The 24,450-nt window shown below is 47.1% G+C and overlaps 1 protein-coding gene across 4 annotated transcripts in view; it reads right to left on the reverse strand.

Annotated features, from left to right (window-relative positions):
• BMP1 (bone morphogenetic protein 1) overlaps positions 1-24,450 on the reverse strand; it is a 46,792-nt gene that overhangs the window by 18,649 nt on the left and 3,693 nt on the right. For 2 of the 4 annotated variants that reach the window (XM_049866089.1, XM_049866092.1), the window contains exons 2-9: positions 20,377-20,490; positions 18,556-18,726; positions 18,226-18,343; positions 17,733-17,911; positions 16,725-16,830; positions 15,013-15,137; positions 14,318-14,433; positions 37-139 (exon numbers count right to left, since the gene is read on the reverse strand). In XM_049866089.1, the coding sequence (XP_049722046.1) occupies positions 37-139; positions 14,318-14,433; positions 15,013-15,137; positions 16,725-16,830; positions 17,733-17,911; positions 18,226-18,343; positions 18,556-18,726; positions 20,377-20,490 (1,032 nt within the window). Of the gene's footprint in view, positions 1-36; positions 140-14,317; positions 14,434-15,012; positions 15,138-16,724; positions 16,831-17,732; positions 17,949-18,225; positions 18,344-18,555; positions 18,727-20,367; positions 20,491-24,450 lie in introns of those variants that run through there. The other 2 variants (XM_049866088.1, XM_049866090.1) reach the window with 2 other exon arrangements.

Here is a 24,450-nt window from a genome sequence, read left to right on the forward strand (position 1 = left end):
TCGCAGGTAGCAGGAAGGTAGCTGGTGCCATTTTACCTCGAAGGGGTGCCTTTCTCCAGAAGCCATCTCGAACCTCCACGTAGTCATACCAGCACAGGCGGCTGCGATACAGATCCATGGATGTGAAGTTAAGAATGATCTAGGGGAAATGGGGTGGGGAGTAAGGAAGAGGGTTACACTGCTCCCCACACCTCATCGACCTTCCCCTGCCAGCACCATGACCACTGCCCACCTACGCTAGACTGTTTGCTAGGGGTAATAGTTAAGGGATTCCACCTATCCATTGCTGGTGGAACTGTAAAATGGTACAACCACTATGGAAAATGGCATGGTGCTTTCTCAGAAATATTATAAATAGAACTACCCTATGATCCAGCAATCCCACTCATAGGAAAATACCCTAGAGGCCTAAAAATAATGACACGAACAGACATATGGACACTCTGTTCATTGCTGCTTTATTCACAATAGCAAATAAAAGAAAATAACCGAAGTGTCCATCAATGGATGAATGGATAAGCAAATTGTGGTACATACATACAATTGAATACTACACATCCATAAAGAACAATGATGAGTCTGAGAAACATATTATAACATGGATGGACCTGGAGGGCGTCATGCTACGTGAGTGAGTCAAGCACATAGGGACAAATATTGTACGATCCCCTCTTATGAGAAGACAAGAATAGATAGAGACTGATGTTCAGTGGTGGTTGGGGGAAGTGGGAGTATGCGTTGCACCATAAAGACTAGTTATTTCTAGTGATGGGAAAAGTGGCACTGAATGTGAATGTAGTGAGCACAGCACAACCAAAGTAAAAACGAGTGTTTGAGCACATAGGATGGGTATAGGCAAATTGGTATATGGGTAGGTACAGGTGAGTATATAGGTAAGAACAGATAGAAGTATCTATTAAAAAAAAAAAATTTTTTTTTTTTACTTGTAAATACAAATACGTGGGTGTAAGCATATATAGTCATTGAAGACACAAAAGCAGATACTCCGCAGATATGATCAAACACCTTCCAACATTGGTTTTCTGGGTTTGAAGGCTTAGGACCATAGTTTCATGGAACAACTCAGTCAATTGGAGTAACACAGTTCACAAAAAGCATGACGTGCATCCTAAAGAAGTGAGTAGGGCCTGGGGTCTTATAAGCTTGCGAGTGGCTATCTAAGACACAACTACAGGTCTCTATTCACCAGGAGCAAAACAGTAAGAGGGTAACCAAAAGCCACAACCTCATCCACCCTGAGACCAGACGGAGCACAGTAGTTGTTACCAGATGTAAAAAAAATAATGGGAGAAAAACATGGAGAACTGAAATTCTTAAAAGAAAAAAAGAAAGAATCCAGAAAAACTGGAACAGTAGAGAATAGAAGACTCTCTGAAACCATTATCCTGAGACACGCTTTAAGCCTACAATTGATCCTATCCTGAGATCACTTTTTAGTGAAATAGCAGTGTGGCAGGCGAAATAAAGGATATTACCCATAAGATTGGTGTGCTACCTAAAAACCATCAGTATGAGACGAAAAGGTCAAGGATTACTTAAAACCATGGATGAGAAGATAAGGGGGCAGGGAAACTAGAGTACTGGGAAGGGAACAAACCGAACACAAAGAGAAGGCTCACACATTGTGATAAAATAAATAATGTCATTTCATTTTACTTGGATCCACAATCAACACCCATGGAAGCAGCAGTCAAGAAATCAAATGACATATTGTATTGGGCAAATCTGCTGCAAAAGACCTCTTTAAAGTATTAAAAAAAAAAAAGCAACGATGCCCCTTTAAGGACTATGGTGTGCCTGACCAAGGCCATGGTGTTTTCAGTTGCCTCATATGAATGTGAAAGCTGGACAATGAATAAGGAAGACTGAAGAAGAAGTGATACCTTCAAATTATGGTGCTAGAGAAGAATATTGAATATACCACGGACTGCCAGAAGAACAAGCAAATCCGTCTTGGAAGAAGTACAGTGAAAATGCTCCCTGGAGAAGGACATCATGCTTGCTAGGGTAGAGGGTCAGCAAAAGAGAAGAAGACCCTCAACAACATAGACTGACCCCGTGGCTGCAACAATGAGCTCAAGCATAATGACAATTGTGAGAATGGAGCAGGACCAGGCAGTGTTTAGTTCTGTTGTACATAGGGTTGCTGTGAGTCGGAACCTAACGGCACCTAGCAACAACAATGTCACTGAACAATTTGTGTTCGAATTGTCAAGTGGGAACCTAACTCGCTGGGTAAACTTCCACCAAAAACTCAATAAAATATTATTAAAAAAAAAAAGGGGGGGATTCCAAAAAGGCGCTCTTGGCACAGAAATGTCACTCCTACCCAGATGCCTGCCAGTTAAGGTCAGCCTTCTTCCTAGACACCCCAGGCCAGTCTTCTCTGTTCCCATCACAAGATATATGTATGAGACCAAGGGCCTCATTTTGCTGACATAGTCCTGGTAAGGAGCCATTGCTTTGGGTTAAACACCCAGCTGTCTGCAGTCAACTTAAATAATATAAATCACAGCATCTTGAGAGTGAACAGGTCTCCTCAATGATGGGAGGGTCCAGGGTGGCATGAGGGGTCTGAAATGAGAATTAAGGGTCCAGGGAGGAGAGGCAGAGGGAAGAGAGGCTGAGTCACCAACCATCACATATTTATTGAGTGCTTACTCTGGGCAGGGGTCATGCTGTCTGCTGAGGGGGATACCAGATGTGAATCCTTCCCTTGAAGGGTTTTAAGATACATCCCTGTCCTCAAGGAGATTACATCTTACTTACAAGGATAAGACATAGATATGAAAAGATCACTTAATGAAAAAAGCTCAGGTTCCAGGCACAGGAACCTGGGTTTAAATCTCAGCTCTACATTTCATTTCCTGCTATGCATCCTTGGGTAAATTACCCAACCTTCCTGAACCTCAGCTGTAAATCAGGGTCAAGAGCATCTGACCCTTACATAGCACTTCATGTGTCTGAGGCATTGTCCTAAGCACCTCACATGTATTAACTCATTTCAGCCTCACTAAATATGAATTCATTAAATGTTAACTCAGTGCTGGAGGAACATTTGACACTGTAAGTACTGATTCTTCCCAACAGGTCAAGAAGTAGAGAAAAAGTAGAGAGGCACACTTTCCAGAAAGGGTTTCCTTGTATGTTTCCAGAGTAAGCCCAAAAGCCTGTGTCCAGAGTTCCAACAGGCAGGAACTCCAGAGGGCTGTTCACCCCAAACTGCCAGGGTGGCCTGTGGACATGTGATGGCCTGGGAGGCTCATGATTTATGTGCTAGCCGGGTTCCCTGCTGCAGGAAAAGTGGATAAGAAGGTCTTCCTATCCTATGGCTTATTGGAGAGTTAGACGCAGACAGAGTGGAAGCCAGGATGAAAAGACTCCTAAGTGGGCGCCAGCAACTGCTGTCTGTAACCAGGGCCAATGATGGTCAAGGAGGAACTTCTGGCTCACTGTCACTCTCTAACACCGATCTTGTCATATTGCTTGGTGATTTCAACATCCACTTGGACGATCCTTCCAATTTCCTGGCCTCTCAGTTCTGTGACCTCTTCTTTCTACCATTCTCTATCCTTTCTTGGCCACACATTACCACCTGAAATTCAAGACCACCAACTTTGACTGGAGCACATTTCTCCTCTGACACACACAGGGCTGCCACACCTTGTCCTCCTTCTTCACTCAGTCCCAGCCCCACCATCATCTCTTTCCAGGGTGAGTTCATTAGTCCCTGCTTTTGATCTTGCCACCCTACCACAGCAGCCAGAGAAACTCTTTCATGACATAATTTGGATCATGTCTCCCCTCTGCTCAAAATCGTTTAATGCATGCAACTCAGAGTAAAACTCAAAGTCTTGTTGCCTCTCTGATCCCATCTCCCTCCACCCTCCTCCTTGCTTACTCTGCTCTGGCCACAGTGACCTCCACCTGTTCCTCAAACACACCAAGTGTCCTCCTGCTTCAGGGCCTTTGCACTTGCTGCCTGGAAGCTTATCCCAGATATTCACCCAGCATGTTCCCTCACTTCTTGCCAGTTTCTGCCCCAAGGTTACCTGACATGAATGAGCCCTTCCCTGACCATCCCACATGTAACAGTGATCCTTTTATGGGTTGATCGTGCCCCCACCTCCCACAAATGTGTGCTGGAGTCCTGACCCTATACCCGTGGATGTAATCCTGTTTGGCCTTATGTTAGTAAAGCCATATCGGTGCAGGGTGTGTCCTAAATCTGATCACTTTTGAGTTATAAAAAGACCAGATTAGACACAGAGACACACAGGGGAAGACATGTGCAATGTGAGAATCTACTACAAGCCAAGGAACCAGGGAATGCCTGGGGCTGCTGACAAGGAGGGAATCCACAATGCTGCGACTCTGATTTGGACTTTTAGCCTCCAGAACTGTGAGAAAATACATTTCTGTTCCTTAAAATCACCTACGTGTGGTATTCCTGTCAAAGCAGCACTAGGAAGCTAAGACAAACTCCCATTTCCACCTCATCGCCTTACCCCTGCTGCTGTGGTTTCCTCTATAGCACTTATCAGCATCTGATCTACTGCGCAGTTATTCGCTTATTGTCTGTCTCTCCCTCACCCTATACCAAAATGGAAACCCTATAAGGGTATGAATTTTGTCTGTTTAATTCACTGTGGTATCCCCAGTGCCCGGCACATAATAGATGCTTAATAAATATTTTTAAAATGAATGAATGGAATTTTGCTTTTAGGAATCTATTTCTACAGATAGACTTGCCCAAGTGTACAAAGATGCGTGTTTAAAAATATTTACAATATTGTGGATCATAACAAATTATAGATAACACTCCAAAGAATGGGAATTCCAGAACATTTAATTGTGCTCTTGAGGAACCTGTACCTAGAGCAAGAGACAGTCGTTCCCACAGAATAAGGGGATACTGTGTGGTTTAAAGTCAGGAAAGGTGTGCATCAGGATTGCATCCTTTCACCATACCTATTCAATCTGTATGCTGAGCAAATAATCCAAGAAGCTGGACTCTGTGAAGAAGAACAGGGCAGCAGGATTGGAGTAAGACTCATTAAAAACCTTCATTATGCAGATAACACAATCTTGCTTGCTGAAAGCAAAGAGGACTTGAAGCACTGATGAAGATCAAGGACTACAGCCTCCAGTATGGATTATACCTCAACATAAGGAAAACAAAAATCCTCGCAGCTGGACGGATAAGTAACATCATGATAAATGGAGAAAAGACTGAAGTTGTCAAGGATTTCATTTTACTTGGACCCACAATCAACACCTATAGAAACAGCAGTCAAGAAATCAAAGGAAGCATTGCACTAGGCAAATCTGCAGCAAAAGGCCTCTTTAAAGTGTGTTGAAAAGCGAAGATGTCAACTTGAAGATTAACATGTGTCTGACTCAACCCATGGTGTTTTCAGTCGTCTCATATGTATGTGAAAGCTGGACAATGAATAAAGAAGACCAAAGAAGAACTGACACCCTTGAATTGTGGTGTAGGAGAAGAATATTGAATACACTATGGACTGCCAAAAGAACAAACAAATCTGTCTTGGAAGAAGTACAACCAGAATGCTCCTTGGAAGCAAGGATGGCGAGACGATGTTTCACATACTTTGGACATGTTATCAGGAGGGATCAGTCCCTGGAGAAGGGCATCATGCTGGGTAAAGTAGAGAGCCAGCGAAAAAGAGGGAGACCCACTACAAGATGGATTAACACAGTGGCAGCAACAACAGGTTCAAGCATAACAACGATTGGGAAGATGGAGCAGGACTGGGCAGTGTTTCACTCTGTTGTACATAGGGTCACTTTGAGTCAGAGCTGACTTAATGACACCTAACAGCAACAACAACAACAACCAAAAGAACAAACAAATTAATCTTGGGAAGAAATACAACCAGAATGCTCCTTAGAAGTGAGGATGGGAAGACTTTGGCTCTCTTACCTTGGAAAGACCAGTTGCTAAAAAAGGATACCATGGTGGTAAAATCGAGGGTCAGCTAAAATAAAGGAAATCCTCAGTGAGGTGGCTTGACACAAGAGCCACAACAATGGACTCAAACATAGCGACAATCATGAAGACGGTGCAGGACTGAGCAATGTTTCTTTCTGTTACACATAAGGTCGCCGTGAGTTGGAGCCAATTTGAGGGCAACTAACAACACCAAAATGTGTATACACATGCATGCATGTACACACATAAAAAAAAATACACAAAATGGTCTGGAAGGACACACCAAAGTATTACCAATGTTTAGCCACTTCTGAGGACAGGGATTTGGAGGAGGACCAAAGGGAAAATATTCACTTTTTACTTTATACACTGCTATATTACATTGTTCAAATTTTTTTACAACATGCACAATTCTCTTTATATCTAAAAACATGATATTTAAATTATCTTTATATCTAACAAAAAACAAAGATATCATTAAAAGAGTTGCTGGGAGGAAGAAGGAAAGCAGAGGACTGAGTAAGGAAACTACCTGGCTCTGTCCTGAGAGGATGAATTCAGACTTTCCGAAGAAGGAACCCGCGCTCGTCACCAGAACCCCAAAGGGCCCACCCCAGACCTCCTGTCAGCCAGGAGGGACCCAAAGTTACCTCATTCAACAGGAAGAGACATGCTGGCAGTTAGGGACATCCTACAGGGAGGTACAGTGATGGCTATATTGAGACCGGAGATGTCTAATTAAGAGTTGTAATGACTTCTGTCATGTGGAAACAGCTGTGCTCTGGTGACGGGAGCACTGCCCTTTGCCAAAGAAAACTTGGCCAGCTCTGCCACTTCCTGCTCCGTGACTTGGGGCCTGTGACTGGACTTCTTTAGGCCTCAGTGCCTTTTTCTGAAAAGATGGAGGTAAACATAACTACTCCACTGGAGAGTCGGGTGGTTTAAATGAGGTGCTTAGCCTGCTGCTCCAACTCATGGAGACCCCATGTGTTACAGAGTAGAATTGCTCCCTAGGGTTTTCTTGGTGGTAATTTATCTATTTACTTTTTTGTGCTTTAAGTGAAAGTTTACAAATCACGTCAGTCTCTCATACAAAAACTTATATACACCTTGCTATGTATTCCTAGCTGCTCTCCCCCTAATGAGACAGCTCACTCCTTCTCTCCACCCTGTATTCCCCGCATCCATTCAACCAGCTCCTGTCCCCCTCTGCCTTCTCATCTCACCTTCAGACAGGAGCTGCCCACATAGTCTCATGTGTCTACTTAAGCCAAGAAGCTCACTCCTCACCAGTACCATTTTCTGTCTTATAGTCCAGTCCAATCCCTATCTGAAGAGTTGGTTTCAGGAATGGTTCCAGTCTAGGGTTGACAGAAGGTTCCAGGGACCATGACCTCTGGGTTCCCTCTAGTCTCAGTCAGACCATTAAGTCTGGCTTTTTTTAATGAGAATTTGAGGTCTGCATCCCACTGTTCTCCTGCTCCATCAGGGTTTCTCTGTTGTTTTCCCTGTCAGGGCAGTCATCAGTTGTAGCCAGGTACCATCTACTTCTTCCGGTCTCAGGCTGATGGAGTCTCTGGTTTATGTGGTCCTTTCTGTCTCTTGGGCTCATATTTACCTTTGTGTCTTTGGTGTTCTTCATTCTTCTTTGCTCCAGGTGGGTTGAGGCCAAGTGATGCATCTTAGATGGCCGCTTGCTCACATTGAAGACCCCTGACGCCACTCACCCAAGTGGGATGCAGAACGTTTTCTTAATACATTTTGCTATGCCAATCGACCTAGATGCCCCCGAAACCATGGTGCCCAGAACCCCATCCCTGCTACTCCGGCCTTTGAAGCATTCAGCTGTATTCAGAAAATTTCTTTGCTTTTGGTTTAGTCCAGTTGTGCTGACCTCTCCTGTATTGTGTGCTGTCTTTTCCTTCACCTAAAATAGTTCTTGTCTACTATCTAATTAGTGAATACCCCTTTCCCTCCCTTCCTACCCTCATAACCATCAAAAAATATTTTCTTCTGCATTTAAACTACTTCTTGAGTTCTTATAATAGTGGTCTCAAATAACATTTGTCCTTTTGCAACTAATTTCACTCAGCATAATTGGCAGTAATCTTTACGGAAGCAGATTTCCTTTCTTGTGTGGTACCACTGGGCAGATTCAAATCACCAACTTTTAGGTAAGTAGTCAAGCACAAACTGTGCCACCCGGAGACCTCTAGTACATATCCACCACTGTTGAGTCAAGTCTGACTCATCGTGATCCTATAGGACAGAGTAAAACTGCCCCGTAGGGTTTCCAAGTCTGTAATCTTTACCAAAGCAGACTGCCACATCTTTCTCCCTTTTGGCTAGCAGCCATGTGCTTAATCACTGCACCACCAGAGCTCCTTAAAAGAGGTACTACTGGGTGCAAATCTCCTAGTGCACTGGCATGTAGGAAGAACTCATTATGTTCGCTGGATGCTCTCAGAGAAGAATCAAGAGAACAACTAGCTTCTCATTTCAGGCAGAGCCAAAAAGTGCTGTTAAGCACAGAACCCCTCCAAGACCCACTGCCTGGCTTCATGCCTGGCTTTGCTGTGTGATCTTAGCATGTAATTTAACTTCTCTGAGTCTCCATTTCCTTTTTTGTAAAATGGTAATGTAATAGTGGAGTCCCTGGATGGTGCAAACAGTTCACACACTCAGCTGTTAACCGAAAGGTTGGAGGTTTGAGTCCACCCAGCTACTGAAAGCCCTATGGAGCAGTTCTGCTCTGACGCACATGAGGTTGCCATGATGGAATCAACTCAATGGTAATTGGGTTAATGATAGTGCCTGGCTTGTGAGGTTCAGGGGAATATCAACGTGTAAAGCTTCACAGTCTGGCAGATGATAAGCACTCAATAAATGCTAATTTTACTATTATAGTTTGCATAAGATTTTCATACTGAATGGTTAAGACCAGAATCCTGGAAGTAGAATGAGGCAAATGGAGCAGTTGGGGGAGTTGACCAGGGCTTACTCACTTAATAGATTAAGAATAAACTGATATAATACAGCTGACACTAATTGAATTCTCACTGTGCTAGGCACTGTTCTATGCACTTTATGTTGATTAACTTGTTTAATCCTCCTATCAACCCCATGAGGGAGGTGCTATCACCATGCCCATTTTACAGATGAGGGAACAAAGGCACAAAGAGGTTACGCAACTTCCCCAAGAACCCAGTTGCCATCGAGTCGATTCTGACTCATGGTGATCCTATGTGCGTTAGAGTAGAATTGAGCTCCACAGGGTTTTCAATGGCTGATTTTTCAGAAGTAGATCACCAGGCCCTTCTTCCAAAGCACCTCTGGGTGAACTTGAAAGGCCAATCTTTCAGTTGGCACCCAAGCACATTAACTGTACCACCAGGGACTCCAGGATCACACATCCAGTAAAAAGCATCCAGGCACTTTGAATCCTAAACTCACACCCTTAACCACTACTCCAGGTGACCTCCCTGGGTCTGCAAATCAGTTCTGCTCAGCAGCTGTGCTAAGAACAAGCATTAGCTTTCACTTCATCCTCAGAGCCCCGTGCCCTGCAGCACACAAAAAATAGGGACTTAGACAAAGGGATAGCACAGGCCTTGCAGAGAAGGGAGGGGGCACATTCGCCTGGTTGGGAGATGGGAGGCTGAGGCCAGGGACAGCATTGTGGAGGAGGCAGGATGTAGTAGGATATGAGAAGGCAGAGTTAGGAATGATACCGCCAAATCCAAAAGGCATTTTAAGTTCTTATCCTCTTGGCTCCTCGGCAACACTTGACCTGTTGACCACAATCTCCTTAAAACTCTCTCTTCCTCATCAAGGGCCTGTCTTTACTGCTTGGAAAACTTAGTAAGTCTTCTTCAAGTCGGCTACAAATTATTTGAAGTATAGAGACTTGGGGAACCTAAAAGAGGGCTTTCAAAATGGCATTTTCTCTTGTTTGACATACCCATGGCATATGCTGTCCTCTAAGATTTTACCACTCACGTTTCCGACGATAAGCTGAGAACTGGGAAGCAAGGGAAAAAATACCTGTCAGCAGCCAAAACAGAAGTCAAAGTCCACCTGCTAAAGCAGGAGGATTTATTTAAGGTTCACTGTTGAAAGCATAGACTTTGGAGTCAGATAGTCCTAGATTTGAATGCTGGCTCTACCACTTAACTACTTACGCAGATTTGAGCAGATTACTCAATTCCTTTGAGCCTCAATTCCCTTATCTATACTGGGGTTTACTGGGTATATCATCTATGGGGATAACGGTACCTATGTCATAAAGCTATTATAAGGAATAATGAAACAATGCATACAAGATAATACTTTGCCTGGCACATAACTGTTAAACAAAAAAGTGACCATTATTATTTGATGACACCATTCTCTTCTGGCTTCCCAGCCTTTGCAGGCCCTTTAAATGTTTATATCCCTCAGGGTTCCATCTTTGGTTCACTTACAACTCTACAATTTTATCCAAGACCATGGATGATTCAACTACAACCCATGTGCTGATGACTCTGGAATTTTTCTCTCTAGCCCACTTCTTTGCCTAGAGCTCCAGGATCCAGGCAGGCCTCTGAAAAAGGATGAGAAGTCTTCTGGGAATAATGGAAGGAGCAGACCCAAGGCACAGAGAGGCTCCTGGGGCAAGGCCATGTGTCCACTAGAGAGACTAGGGCCAGTCCATGCCAGCCTTGGACAACAGGGAAAGAAGCTTCCATACCTGTGCCTACTGAATAGAACTCCTGAGCAGGAATGAGTGAAGTGCTCTACCCAACTCTATGCTCCTCGGGGCCAGGGACTGTCTTATACATCTTTACAGAGCTTGGCCCAGTGCCGGGCACAGAGTAAGCACACACATCTGCTGAAGAGCACTAAAGGAGCTGTTGAAATGGAACAGGATTTTAGAAACATAGTATTGCAATCCGAGGCCCTGGGTGGTGCAAACGGTTAACGTGCTAGGCTGCTAACCAAAAGGTTGGTGATTTGAGTCCACCCAGAGGTACCTCAGAAGAAAGGCCTGGTGCTCTACTGCCCAAAAATCAGCCAATGAAAACCCTATGGAGCACAGCCCTACTCTGACTCATATGGGGTCGCCATGAGTTAGAGCTGACTCAACAACGACTGGGTTTTTTGCTTTGTTTTGTTTGTTTTCAGTATTGTAATCACAGACTTTTGAGTCATAATCCAAGTTCTACATGATCTGTGGATATATTGCTTAACTTTTCCAAGTCTGTTTTCTCATATAAAAATGGGGATGTTAGTACTTGGCCTATAATGTTGGGGTGCTAATTAGAAAACATAACACAAATGAGGAATTTAACACATGCCTTGCCAACTGTATACTCAATAATCATTAGTTATTATTATTATTAAGGAACCTGGTGGCGCAGTAGTTAAAGTGATTGACTGCTAACCGAAAGGTTGGCGGTTCAAAGCCACCAGTGGCTCCATGGGAGAAAGAGTAGTAGTCTGTTGCTGTAGAGAACTGACGCAACAGCAGTGGGCTTTGGGTATTATTATTACCTGCAGGTGAGATTTTCAAAGAGTCGCATAGTAGAAAAGGAGCTTTGAACCAGTTCATTCTGGTTGGAACCCCTGCTGAAATTTGCATTTCTACCCCAGATATACTGAATCAGAATCCACAGTTTAACAAGATCCCCAGGTGATTCCAACGTATAATACATTTGGAGACCCACTGCTCTACTAGTGGTTCTCAGAACTGGTCCCTACCCAGCGGCAGCAGCTTGGCCTGGGAACTTGCTAGAAATGCAGGTTCTCAGCAGGGGTTCAAACCAGAACCAACAGGTTCAAAGCCCTGAGTAGAGACCCGTGGAAGAGGGATGGCCAGATAGTAAATCAATACAAGATAGTAAAAAAGAATTGCAATTTTTAAGTTAGCTTCAAAACAAAACAAACAAAAAAAAAAAAAACAAGGAAGGTATAGGTTCACTTTTGAGGGAAGACGGTAGAAAGTTAATCAAAGGCGACAACAGAATTACTCAATAAAAGTCCGTCTTAAGTGAGAGTAACTCTTAAATTACAAGAAATAAAATAAGCATCATTTGGAAAGGAAAGGAAAGCTCAATAACATAGACGTTGGAGAGCCAGTGAGCGCCTCTTCTCTGTAAGTTGGCTATTGTCTCTAGGCTCAAACTTACGTCATAGGGCATTCAAATAATTTGCAGATGTGATCAGTGACTGTCATTTGAGAACTTAGAACAAATGCTTTCCCAATCTTCAAAATGGGGGTGTATGGGTGTGTGTGCGTGTGTGGAGTGTGTATGTGTCTGTTGAAGGAGAGTTGGGAGTGGATTCTGGGAATTGCTACCCACTGAGTTGAACGTCAATGCCCAATTAAACAGATTTTCTGTGACCATTTAGAAAAGAAACTCTTGATTACTAGAAGCCAGTTTGGGTTCACTTGAAACAAGGCATGTCAAATGAATTTCTATTCCTTTTTAAAAGGGGTTTTATCAACTGGTGGAACAGTGGATTTGATTTTGATAAGGCATTCCATCTACGCAGTCAGCATTTATGAACCACTACCTGTGCCAGGGATGTAACGATGAAAGGAGTTTACATCCCTGTCAACAAGGCGGTGGCCTGTAGCCCAGATGGTTAAGTGGCATCACAGCTGGTTGGATAACTATGCCCAAAGCCTACAGATCAACAGATCAATGTCAGTTTCAAGGGAGATACTGGATGGCAGCTCTCATGGCCTGTTTTTGTTCATGTCCTGTTCAATGTTCTGATCAAAGACCAAGATCAAAACCCAGAAGATATGCTTATCAAATTAGCACATGGCAGAGGGAAGAGGGATGGCCACCATGCTGGATAGTAGAATTCTGATTCAAAATGATCCAAGATGTTGGAATGAACAAGGTGACCAATAATAAAATCTAATTCAGCTTGAGGCCACTCTAGTATATTAAATACCATGTTCCAATCAAGGGAAATAAAGTCTTATAGTTCACTCTTGGGAGCCACAAATATAAGAACACAGAAGACCCACGGTTGGGTGAGAGGTCTGGCCTCCATGTGAAAAGCCTGTGAAGGGATCTGGAGAGGCATGAGAGTGGCCTTCACACATTAGGAGGGCTGACATGGGAAAGAAGGAGCCAATTATTCTGAATTTTTCTAAAGAGAAGTATTGGGGCAAGTGAGTGATTCTCCCACGTATCAAGAAGAAACTCTAACATGAAGAGCTGGCTGGAGAACAGAATGGGATATACTGAATAGTAGTGATCATCTTATCACCTTGGGTATTCAAACAAAGGCTACTCAACCGTGCAGTGAGAGATTGGACCACTGGAGTCCTTCCAGTGCCCAGCTTCCACCCTGCTTGAGGCCAATGAGTGTCTTTCCTGGCAGATGCTCATCAAGTTCTATGGCTTCCTGGAGGAGGTAATATCTGAACTAGGCCTTGAAGATGGAGACAAACTTGACCCACTTCCATAGTTTGCCCAAAGTCAGCCCCACAGTGACAGCAAGTGTGAAGACCAGGAGCTTACCCACAAGAAGGTGAGTGGGGAGGTAGAGGCCAAGATTTCTCTCTGAAGCAGAAATGATTCAGCAGATAAAAGGTGGGGAGAGGAGAACCGGAGTGTTGGTAGAGAAAGGGAGTATAGAAAATCAGGCCAAAGACGCAAACTCTGGTGGGTTCTAATGTGTGTAAAAGAAAAGGAAGGGTGGGAAGGAGAGACCCGCAGGGAAGCATTACCTTGCAGGCTTTTGCACTGCTCCTTAACTGTATCCCAGGATGAGAGGTTGTCACAACTGGGAAGGTACTGGTGGGAACATCTTGGCCAATGAGACAGATGAAAGAGCTGAGGGCCAGGGTAGAGCAGCTCATTCAAGGCCACCCAAGCAGTTGGGGAAAGGCTGGGGATCAAACCCAGCCCTGAGAAGGGTTCAAATCTTGCCTTACCCGTTGCTAGCTATGTGGCTTTGGGCAAATTATTTAGCCTCTCTGTGCCTCAGTTTCATCATTTATAAAATAAAGACACAGGATAGCTGTAAGAATAAGAAGAGGTATATATGGAAAACACTTAGAAAAGAGCCTGGCATAGAGTAAGTGCTATCTAATAGTTAACATTCAATTACGATTAATATTAGAAGTAGTGGAAGGCTCTGAATTATAGAGGGCCCCTCCTCACTGCGGTGCTCCATAATACTAATGGAGTTGCATTAGCTAGGTAGGTCATTCACACCACGTTGACCCCCACTGTGGGACTGAGTCACTGAGCTAGGGTTCTGGGGAGGAGATAAGCTCCCCTGCTCTCGGGGTACTGGCAGAGGAGGGGACGCTCAGAGGCCCAAGGCCACAGTTACCTTCTCCCCAGGTGTGACGGAGATGCGCCATACGCAGTGCATGTGGGCAGAGTATCCGTTGGGGTACTCAGGGGAAGAGAAGTTGCCTGTGCTGTCTTGTAGGGTCTCTCCACAGGCTGTCAAGGAAAGGAAATGACTGGGAAGCTGGCTGCAGGTGTGGAATCCCCCCACCCTCTGGCTCACTCAGCTCTGAGCCTTGGCATACTCCAGGGGAGAGAAGAATGGCTGAGGAGAAGAGGGAGTCAGGGAGGGTCCTATCCCTTTAAGACCCACCCCCTCTCCTCACATATAAGTACATACCATCCTACCTCTCCAGGGCTAGTGCTGCCAGGGTAACCAACTGCCATGTTGTCAAGGCAACATAGGTTCCAGAGTTAAGGTCAAGCTCTGGTGTCAACCCACTCCTTTGGTGCGTCTCAACTCCACCTCACTCCCTTCCAACTGTTCTCCCCTTTTTCTAGTGTCACTGTCCCTCACTCTCTCAGGCCTTCAGCTCCTCACCACCACCTGACCCTCATCCCAGTTTGGTTCCTTGACTTCAATATTGCCCCTCCCTCTGTGCCCCCTCCTCCCAACTCTAGGCAGCCTCCTTCATTGTCTAAGACATATGGCTTTGACCTTCTTGGAGGCCCCAGGCCCCGGCCTCTACTGCTCCCTGGACCAGTCCTTCCCGGCACTATGCTTGAAGCACAAACCTGGGCACTTGTAGAGCTTGCGGGCCTGGGCAATATCCCCTTTGCTGAGCCGGGTCCTTTGGCCAATTGGCGGTTTCACCCCATTCACCTCATACTTGGGAACGATGGTGTCCAGGAAGATGCCCCTGGGAGGAAAAAGCCCCAACCTGGATGAGAGTCTGATAGATGGTGGCGTGCCGGTCTGTGCCCACAGGTCACGACCCTGCCTGAGCCCAGACATTCCTCAGCAGGGTCAGGGAAGGGTGGAGTCGTCTCACCCTGTCATTAAGCTGCCCACTGACCAGCATTCACCCTGCTCCGTGGCAGCCACACCAGGAACGCTTTGGGAGGTCAAGGACATGGGCCTGTGATGCAGTGGGGATCCCACTGTTGCCCTCCAGCCCAATCAGGCCCCAACTCTCAGCCACAGAAGAGCTATAGATCCCTGGCCCATCTTGTCTTCCTCCCAGCTGCCCCTCATACTCATTCAGCCCTGACTGAACTTCTCCCAGGTTTATCCAGGGCCAATGCTTCACCCTACTGGCACTGGCTGCTCTGACAGCACCTGGAACAAAGCCAAGGACAAGTTCTACCTCAGCCAGGCCAGACTCTGGGGGCAGCCCTGCCAGCTCCCAATCCATTAGTGTCTCCTATCCCCCACCAGTTCCTCCGTGTTAAACTCTGGGCATTTCCATCTGGGAGGAGCAGAACGAAGGGGAAACAGGCAGACCTCCACCTCCCCAGGGCCCCTGACTCACACCCAGCTGGGTGGAACACAGCAGGGGGTGGGGTAGGATGTGGTGGGAAATGTAAGGGTGGGGGGTCTGTGGGTGTGGGGGCTGGAATGACCTCATCGCCCTTCCTTGGTCTCTATTCCCTCAGGCCTGGAGGCAGAAAGAGTGGGGTCTAGAAGGAGTGACGGAGGAGAGGGAGGAGGGCCACTGTCTAGGAAAGCAGAGACAGTAGATGAAGAAAGAGCCAGACATGGGAAAGGTCAGTTGGGAAGGAGAGTGAGGGCAGGGAGGGGTCATTTCCCACACTCCTCCAAGAAGAAGCTGGGCTCTCAGAATGGCTGTGGCTATTTAGCAGTGGGTGGAGGTGGGCTGAGGTAGGCCCACCTGGACACCATGGCAGCCTGGCTTCTGTTGTCCTGGCACATAGCCAGAGGGCAGTTTTTCAGCTGAATCAGTACCTTTGGAGGGTCTGGCTGTGACTGCTGGGAACCTGGGAATCAGCACCCTGATCACGGTGGGCCCCAGGATAGGGAATAGGTGTGTGTATGTGTGCCTGTGAGTTGGGTGTGGGGACTAGTCCAGGGCAAGAGCTAGGCTTTGCGCAGATTAGTCAATTACAAAAAGGCACCCCTTGCAGGACGAGCAACTAGAAAAGTATGCCCTCTTTGACTGATACAGTTCTGGTGCCACGGCACAACTGGCTTGCAGAGTGGCTGGGTTTCAGCCTCCTCGGCCAGGTATTCTGGGTGTGCACAGTATTACGTGAAGAACTCAGATTTTGTGAATCCAGTCTGAGGTGGACTCACGCGAGGAAGAGGGCTGTAGGGTAGCCAACACCCACAGATCCTCTGCCTGGGAACACAGCCTCCCAGAGGACAACTCTTGTCATTGGTCACTACCTCAGCAGGCCAGGCTGGTATGAAGCGGGAAGGAGAAAGAGAATGGCCTAGAGAGGGCAGGGCTGGGCTGGTCCAGAGAGGCCCTGACTCCATCTCTCACCTGGAGAACGTGTTCCGAGCATAGTGCATGATACTGTCAAAATCATAGGTCTCCCCCAGGGACTCCACTTCCTGGAACTCCATCTTCAAGAAGTTATACTCCTGCCCTGCGGATCAGGAAAAGATGTGGGGGAGGGGCAGAGAGGGGCGGGCCTGTGAGAGATGGAGTGCTGCCTTTTCTGAGTTGGAAATGGGGTCCTCCCTGTACCTGAGAGGTGTCCTCCCCCACCTGAGGGTCGGGGATCAGTCAAGAGAAGCTTGCGGGGAGAGTAAGGGAGGGTCTCTAGAAAAGTCCTGTCCAGCAGAGGGGCAAAGTGAATGGAAGACTTTCTGGAGGAAAGGCTCAAAGGAATATGGGAAGGAAGCACCCATTTCTAGAACCATAGCCTGGAAGGATTCAGTGAAGACTGGAGGAGGCCTGGAGGAGAGAGGGAGGAAGCAGAAAAGAAGGGGAGAGAGATAAAAAATAATACAAAACAGAGTTGCCATAGAGTCGACTTCAACTCATAGTGACCCCATGTGTGTCAGAGTAGAACTGTGTTCCATTGCTGATCACCAGGCCTTTCTTCAAAGGCACCTCTGCTTAACCATTTACACCTCCCAGGGACTCCAGGGGAGAGAAATAGTGAGGAGAAGGAAGAAAGTAAAAAACCCTTAGAGGACAGAAGACAGAAGACTGGATAAAGATGAGGAAAAAGGCCTGCCACGTATCCAAGGTTGAGCTGACCACGCCGCCAACACTGCAGGGTAGGCTATCTGGCTCTGGCTGCTCATGCTGGCCGGAGTCCTGGACTAGGAACTATCCAGGACCCTCAGAGTAGCTCCATAACTCATTCTCCGTCCCTGAGCCTCAGGGATGAAATGTGGACCGACCTGGGCCAAGGGCAGGGGCTGCAACTGCCTAGCCTGCTACGTCTATAATGCTAAGTTGACCAAAACCAAAGACGATGTCTATGGCGGCCCTGGAAGTGGGGGCGGAAGGCGGACGCCGAGAGTGAGCAGCTCCTACCTGGCTGGATGTTCTCGCGAATGATAGAGACATGGCGATCCCGGTCCGGCCGTGTGTGCTCGTGCCAGAAGCCGATGACGTGGCCCAGCTCGTGGACCACGATGCCAAACTTGTCGCAGTTCTTCCCTATGGAGATGGCCTGGGGGCCTCCGCCACGGCGACCCACGTAAGAGCAGCACCTGGGGGGCGGGACCAGCTCAGGGGGGCGGTCCCGAGCTGGGGGAGTGCATCCACTCAGGGGCCGGGCCGGGCGAGGCTGCCAGGGGTGGGTGGGAGCAGAGGGGCCCGGGAAGGACCTGAGTGTGGAACGCCCAAGCTGGAAGCTATGTGTTGGGGTCGTGGTCACATCAAGGGGCAGTTCATGGGGAGATGCCCAGTGCCAGAGAGGGGACAGATCCAGGGCGGTGCCCAGCTGGGGGCAGCTGCAGTGTAGCGGGCAGAACATGGGTTGGGGCGAGGCCTGCGGGTGCAATGCCCAGGGGCCCCTGCTCACCCGCAGGGTCGATAGGTGAATACAATATAGCTGTCCTCATCTGTGCGCTCCAGGAAAGTGACACACGTATGCTTCTCCCAGTGTCTCATGGCCTGCCGGAAGACTGCCCTCTGGCTACCTGCCAGGACAAAGGAGGCCAGGCTGTCACAGTGTCCAGGTGGGCTCACCTAGGCCCACCTCCACCCACCGCTAGAGTCACAGCCATTCTGAGAGCAGACTGCATGAAAAGGAACTTGTGGACAGAGAGGCAGAAGGTACCGTGCAGACTGCCGTGGGACAGGGCTGCCCCAAGGCTGCCTTCCGTGTTCCCCTGCTAGGACCCACGCTTACCGGTGAAATTTCCCCCAATGACAAAGGGGATGACTCCATCGGGCCACACCCGTTCTGGTCTGGATGTTGCTGCCCGTCGGCTCCGGCTCCTGGACCTGCCTCTCCATCTCCGACGGGGTTTCCTCTGAGGCTGCCCACTAGCACTCTGGCAGTTAGGAATGGAAGAGTTTCCTGGATGTGAAAGAGGAAAACACTGGTAGAAAGTGGGTGGAGCGGAAGAGAAGGAAAACTAATTGAAAAAGTGAGCAATTGTGTTATCATTTCCTAGGAACTGCGGGACAGCTGGGGGGACCCCAGGTTAGGAAAATGTTCGTGTCTCATTTCATAAACCTTTTGCTTGTGGTGTAACACAAAATTTTATGTCTTCTTTTGTTGTTATATGCCATCAAGTCAATTTCAACTCATAGTAACCCCACGTGTGACAGAGTAGAACTGCCCCATAAGGTTTTCTGGGCTATAATCTTTATGGGAGCAGATGGCCAGGTCTTTCTCCTGCAGAGCCGCTGGGTGGGATCAAAGAATCTACCTTTCAGTTAGCAGCCTAGCACTTAACCATTGTACCACCAGGGCTCTTTAAGTCTTCTTTAAGGATTCCCAAATGTGTGTTCTTGTTTGATACAGCAGCACTATGGGATGGACAGATGCAGAAACTAAGGCCAAAGAAGTAATTTGCCCTAAGTCACACAGTGGGTCAGTCACAGAACCCAAGTGATCAAACCCCTACATGCTGTTTTCCCCTTGCACATGTGTACTAGTTCCCCACTAAGGTCAAGGTCACCCTCCAATGTCAGTTGCTCTCTGGGGTAGTTTGACCTTTATCCACTGGTTGCTCATGCAGGATCCTCTCTTATGCTGGACAGGACAACTGCCTGGCACCACCAGTGTATGCTGAGAACAGGACTAAGTGAAAATCCCTGCCCTTGGGCAATGGGAGAGCTACATGCGGGCAGGACTGTGTCTTGGTCAACACCTTTGGCAATGACCAGCCTTTGCCCCACTACAGAGTAATGAGAAAGTTAGAAAGAACTGACCACCCCCCGCCCAGGCCCTCATTCTTCCCATCCCCTCCCCTATTCACAAGTGCCAGGTGTGCTATCAGGTACTTGGACCACAACCAGAGATAAGCAGGAACCATCCTGCCCTTGAAGAGCTTTGAGTCCCACTGTGGAGAGAGCCATAGAAACAAATAACTTTGATACAGTGTGGTAATTATACTAACATTGTAAACACAGAGCAGAGAGAGAGCACAGAAAATGGAGATATAGTCATGTTTGGGGCAATTAGGGAAGATTTCACAAGAGAAGCCTTTGATATGGGCCTTGAAGGATGCATAGAAGCTTGAAAAGTAGAAGCAGGAGGAAAAGCCAGAAGGAATTACACTACTGGGGGAAGAGACTTGGATTTGGAATGAGAAGGCTTGAATTTCAGGCCCAACTCTGCCACTAACTAATGTTGTGATCTTGGACAAGTCACTTTACCTCTGTGAGCCTTAGTTTCCGTATTTGTAAAACTTGAGTTGTTCTAACACCTACTTTTGAAGGTGGTTGAGGACAGTGAAGTTAGATAATACTTATGAAAGTGCTTTGTAAACTCTAAGCAGAGAGGACATTAGTTCTTAGTTCCTGGGTATGTCTACAATAACTGCTCCTCTGGGGAAGGGATAAAGGTATCCCAGGGGAAGAAAGGCCCTTGTGCTGGGTTCAAGTTAATGGCCTCTGTCTATGAACCACAATTTGTGTCTGGGAGCAGGGAGGTTCCTTGTTTCTGCAAGTTTGGAACCCATTCCCAGGGCACGGAAAAGCTGGTCCATACCAAGTGTACCTGAAGCTTTGATGGAAGACCGATGGATTGCACGCTGTCTTAGATCCGCAGCCTGCTGCACCTGGAAGGCCCTCAAGTCCTCTTCGTCCAGGGCAATGTCACCAAGAAAGGCAGCTGGAGAGAAAGAGAGACCAGGAGCTGTGTTAATGTTCCTACCCAGACTGAGTGCAGTGTGCTCATGAGCCTAACCCCGTGGGCACATGCCCACACCCCCCTCCCCCGCAGCAACTTTAATGCTCAAACCCCATATAAGGAAGAATAAAGAGAAGGGCAGGGAGGGACTGGCCTTGAGGGTCTCTTGGGAAACTCCTGCCCACTTTTTAGTTGGAATCCCAGCAAAGCTGATGCCCAGCCCCCAGCAAACTATTAGATCCAAGAAGACACAGTTGCATCATTTATTCTTTGTTTAACAAATGCTTAGTAAGCACCTACTATGGGCCAGGTATTTGTTGTACTTTGGTGGCTTGAGTGTTATTATGATGCTGGAAGCTATGTTACCAGTATTTCAAATACCAGCAGGCTCACCCAGGGTGGCCAAGTTTCAGGGGAGCTTCCAGGCTAAGAAAGACTAGGAATAAAGGCTTAGTGATCTACTTCTGAAAAGTGACCATTAAAAACCCAGTGGCTCACAACAGAGTCTTGTCTGATGTGGTGCTGGAAGGTGTGTCCCCTAGTTTTGAAGGCACTCTAAATACACAGTGACCGCAACAATGGACTCAAGCATACCAACAATGGTGAAGATGCACAGGACCAGGCAATGTTTCATTTGCTGTATATGGAGATGCTCTGAGTTGGAGCCAACTCAATGGCAGCTAACAACAACCTGGGCCAGGTACTATTCCAGAGATTAGCAAGACTGAGAAGCTAACATTGTAGTAGGGGAAAACCAACTGTAAACAAGTAAACGAATACCGAACGAGAAAATTCTAGATAGTGATGGGTGCTGTAAAAAAATAAAATGAGGTGAGATAATGGAGTGACTACTTCATGTGCCCATAATCCCTGGCACTGTGCTAAGCATGCTGTGTTCACTCAACAAATGCCAACTTAATTAAATTGAGGGGAGGATATGAATAAAAATTGGAGCAGAAAAGGATATTAGGGAAACTGAGACACGCAATGGGAGCTTTCCAGCCAGGAGGAAAAGGTTTTACAGTTCTCAAGTGATGCCCATTCTGAGTCTTAGGGTCCCCCTCTCTGGTGGAAGAGGCTCTGTGGGAAGAGAGCTTCCCTAATAGGCCATTTAGATTTCTGGAGCTGGGGAGAGATGTTTCTGGAGAGATGGGCTCAACAATCTGTCTTCTTTTTGAGAAGTCTGGAGCAGGAAGAAGCAGAGGTCATACAGCTGACCGCTTTGGAAGAAGCTCAGATGGGAGCTTCGTGCTGGGCTGGGGTGGGGGAGACGGGAGGCTGAGCCGGAGGTGGGAGCAGAGAGCAGCTTCCCTGCAGCTCCACCCACGGCGACATCTGCTTCTCATCCTGGAGTGCTACACAGGCCTGGCGGTCAGCATTACACAAATTGTTTTAACCTTGAGGCCTTACACACAGGTTTCTCCTCCCCCGATGGCCCTACTGGGTAAATGCACACACTTAGTTCATCATACACAGAAGAAGACAGTCTGTTAGTGTCCCTCAGACATACGATGATATCCACGCCCATGCCATCAAACACAGAGCTCCACAAAGTCACAGAGACATCCTGTGCAGGCAAACAGTGCCCAGCACAGGACTTCCATGCGTCAGGCATTCAATAAGTGTTTGAATGAATGTAGTATCACGATATTCTTCTGGCCTGCAAATACATGCCCAGACAGACCCATGCTTATATGCAGATGTGATCTAGACACTGATCAACTGAACATGGGAGTGACTTCAGCAGTCACCTAAGCCAACCTCCCATTTTACAGATGAGGAAACTGAGGTCCAGAAGGAAAATGATTTAATTAAGGCCATACTTCCAGTCACTGGAAAAGATGAATTGATAACTCAGACCTCCCGATTCCCAGTCTAGTGCCCTTGAGTACATTACCTCTCTCTAGAATCCGTCTTGTAAATACATACACACAAAAATAGATACTCATGCAGACACACATCCACAAAAAAATACACACACAATCACAGATAGTCCAAAAAAAAAAAAAAAAACCACACACACACACATGCAAGTTCCAACATACAATTTCAGGAACAAATCAAAGCCAAACTCTGGACCCACTAAGACAATAATAATAGCAATAATGATACCTTAGGTAAATGTCTGTTGAAATTTATGTGTCACTTTCCAGTTTACAAACTGCTCTCACTTTAATGAGTTCATTTAATCCTGGCTCACCCACAACATGCCCAATAGGCCATACTCCACCCCATGCAGTTGCCTGGGAGTGTCCCATTACAAACTCTTGGAGAGATAACCTAGTGACTAGATTCCAGCCCACATCCCTGTCTTTAGAGATCAGAACACTTGGGTCTAGAGAGAGGAAATGACTTACTCAAGGTCACCAGCAGGTAAGTGGCTCAGAATCTCTTCCACCACTTAAAAAGCCTCTCTTACTTCAAATGCCACCCTCAGTGGCTTGGCTCAGCAACTGATGGGACAGCAACAGAAGAAGACATTTCTCAGCTGACATGCAAGAGTGGCTTTAGCAAGGATATGGGATGGAAAGTGCATTCTAAGGATGTGATGGTGGGTTCTTAGATGTTAACATTCACGCAGGTGCACACGTGCCACATAAGTACCCCCATGCCTTTGCACACCTGCAGACGCTGCACCTCCAGACTCACACACCCACAGCCACACTCACATAAAAAAATACCCCCATATACACATGTGGCTGGATGTTTAGACTCGTCTTTGGATATGGAAGCAAAGAACAAGGTCTTTGGAGTCAGGCAGACCTGCTTTTGAATCCCAGCTTGCTACCACTAGCTGACAAATCATATAAACTCTTCTAAACGTCAGTTTTCTCATGTAAAAAGGGGCTAATAATAGAATCTGTCTCCTAGGATTACTGCATGAAATAAGGCATGGAAATAAAGCAGCTAGCACAGAACCTGGAGCACAGTCAGCACCCATTAAAAGGCCACTTTTATCAATTTCCCAACAACAACCCCTAAGCTCAAGTTCACCACTATACTTTCCAAGAGCGTGCTGGTTCATCCACACTCGCCTCCTGGCTGAGTGAAGCTCTGGGCGATGAGAACCAAAACCTCAAATTCCAAGTCTGGAGGCCATAGAACTCTGCTGGCCTGCGGGCCAGGGCAGTGTGGAGGACAGGGCAAGCAGAAGGCGGAATAGGCCCGGGGCCCAAGAGCTCATCTGCCGAGTGAGCGGGGAGCCCTGTGGTGGGGATGTCATGGCTGAAGAATGCATGGGAACAGAGTCAGGGTGGGAAGAGATGGGTGGGCAGGAGACCTTATGGCTCAGGCACTAAGCCTGAAGACCCTGACCCTTTGGGATTCCTTCTTGGGAAACTAGGCAATCTAGAGAGTCCACGACAGCCTCCCTTACCCGGAAGGAAGCCCTGGGGTCAGGGTCAGGGTAGTAGTTGTTTTCAACACAGGATCAAAAGTTTTTGTTTTGTTTTCCGGCTGTAAACCAGCCAGGAGCACTCGTGGCTGCTCCACAGCCAGGCCAGAGCAGGAGAGGAAAGAAGGGAAAGAGTCGGACCCTGTGGGCCTTGGGCTGGGAAAGAGTCTTTCTCCTCCAGGTCAGCCTCTGGACCCCAAAGTCACCTCCCCCAGGGCATGGTAAGACATCACCAGCTGAGGAGGCGGTGGGGAATGGGAGGACCCTGGCCAGTGTGATACAGCCCTGTAAGACCATGTGTACAGGGTATATACGTGTCCCATGACATAAATGCAAATTTCCAGCTGGCGAGGACACACTCAAGCTCCCAAGAATAAGCAAATGGACTTAATTAACCACATGTGTACACTTACACATAGCTGCATATTTGCATGCACACTTGCACATACTCAGGAGTACCCACATGCACAGTTGAATAGACTTGCCCATAATGCAGTGATACTCACAAACATACAAGCACACACACACTTGGCCACTTCCTTGTCCAA

Source organism: Elephas maximus, chromosome 22 (genome assembly GCF_024166365.1).
Source record: "Elephas maximus indicus isolate mEleMax1 chromosome 22, mEleMax1 primary haplotype, whole genome shotgun sequence".
Taxonomy (NCBI): Eukaryota; Metazoa; Chordata; class Mammalia; order Proboscidea; family Elephantidae; genus Elephas; species Elephas maximus.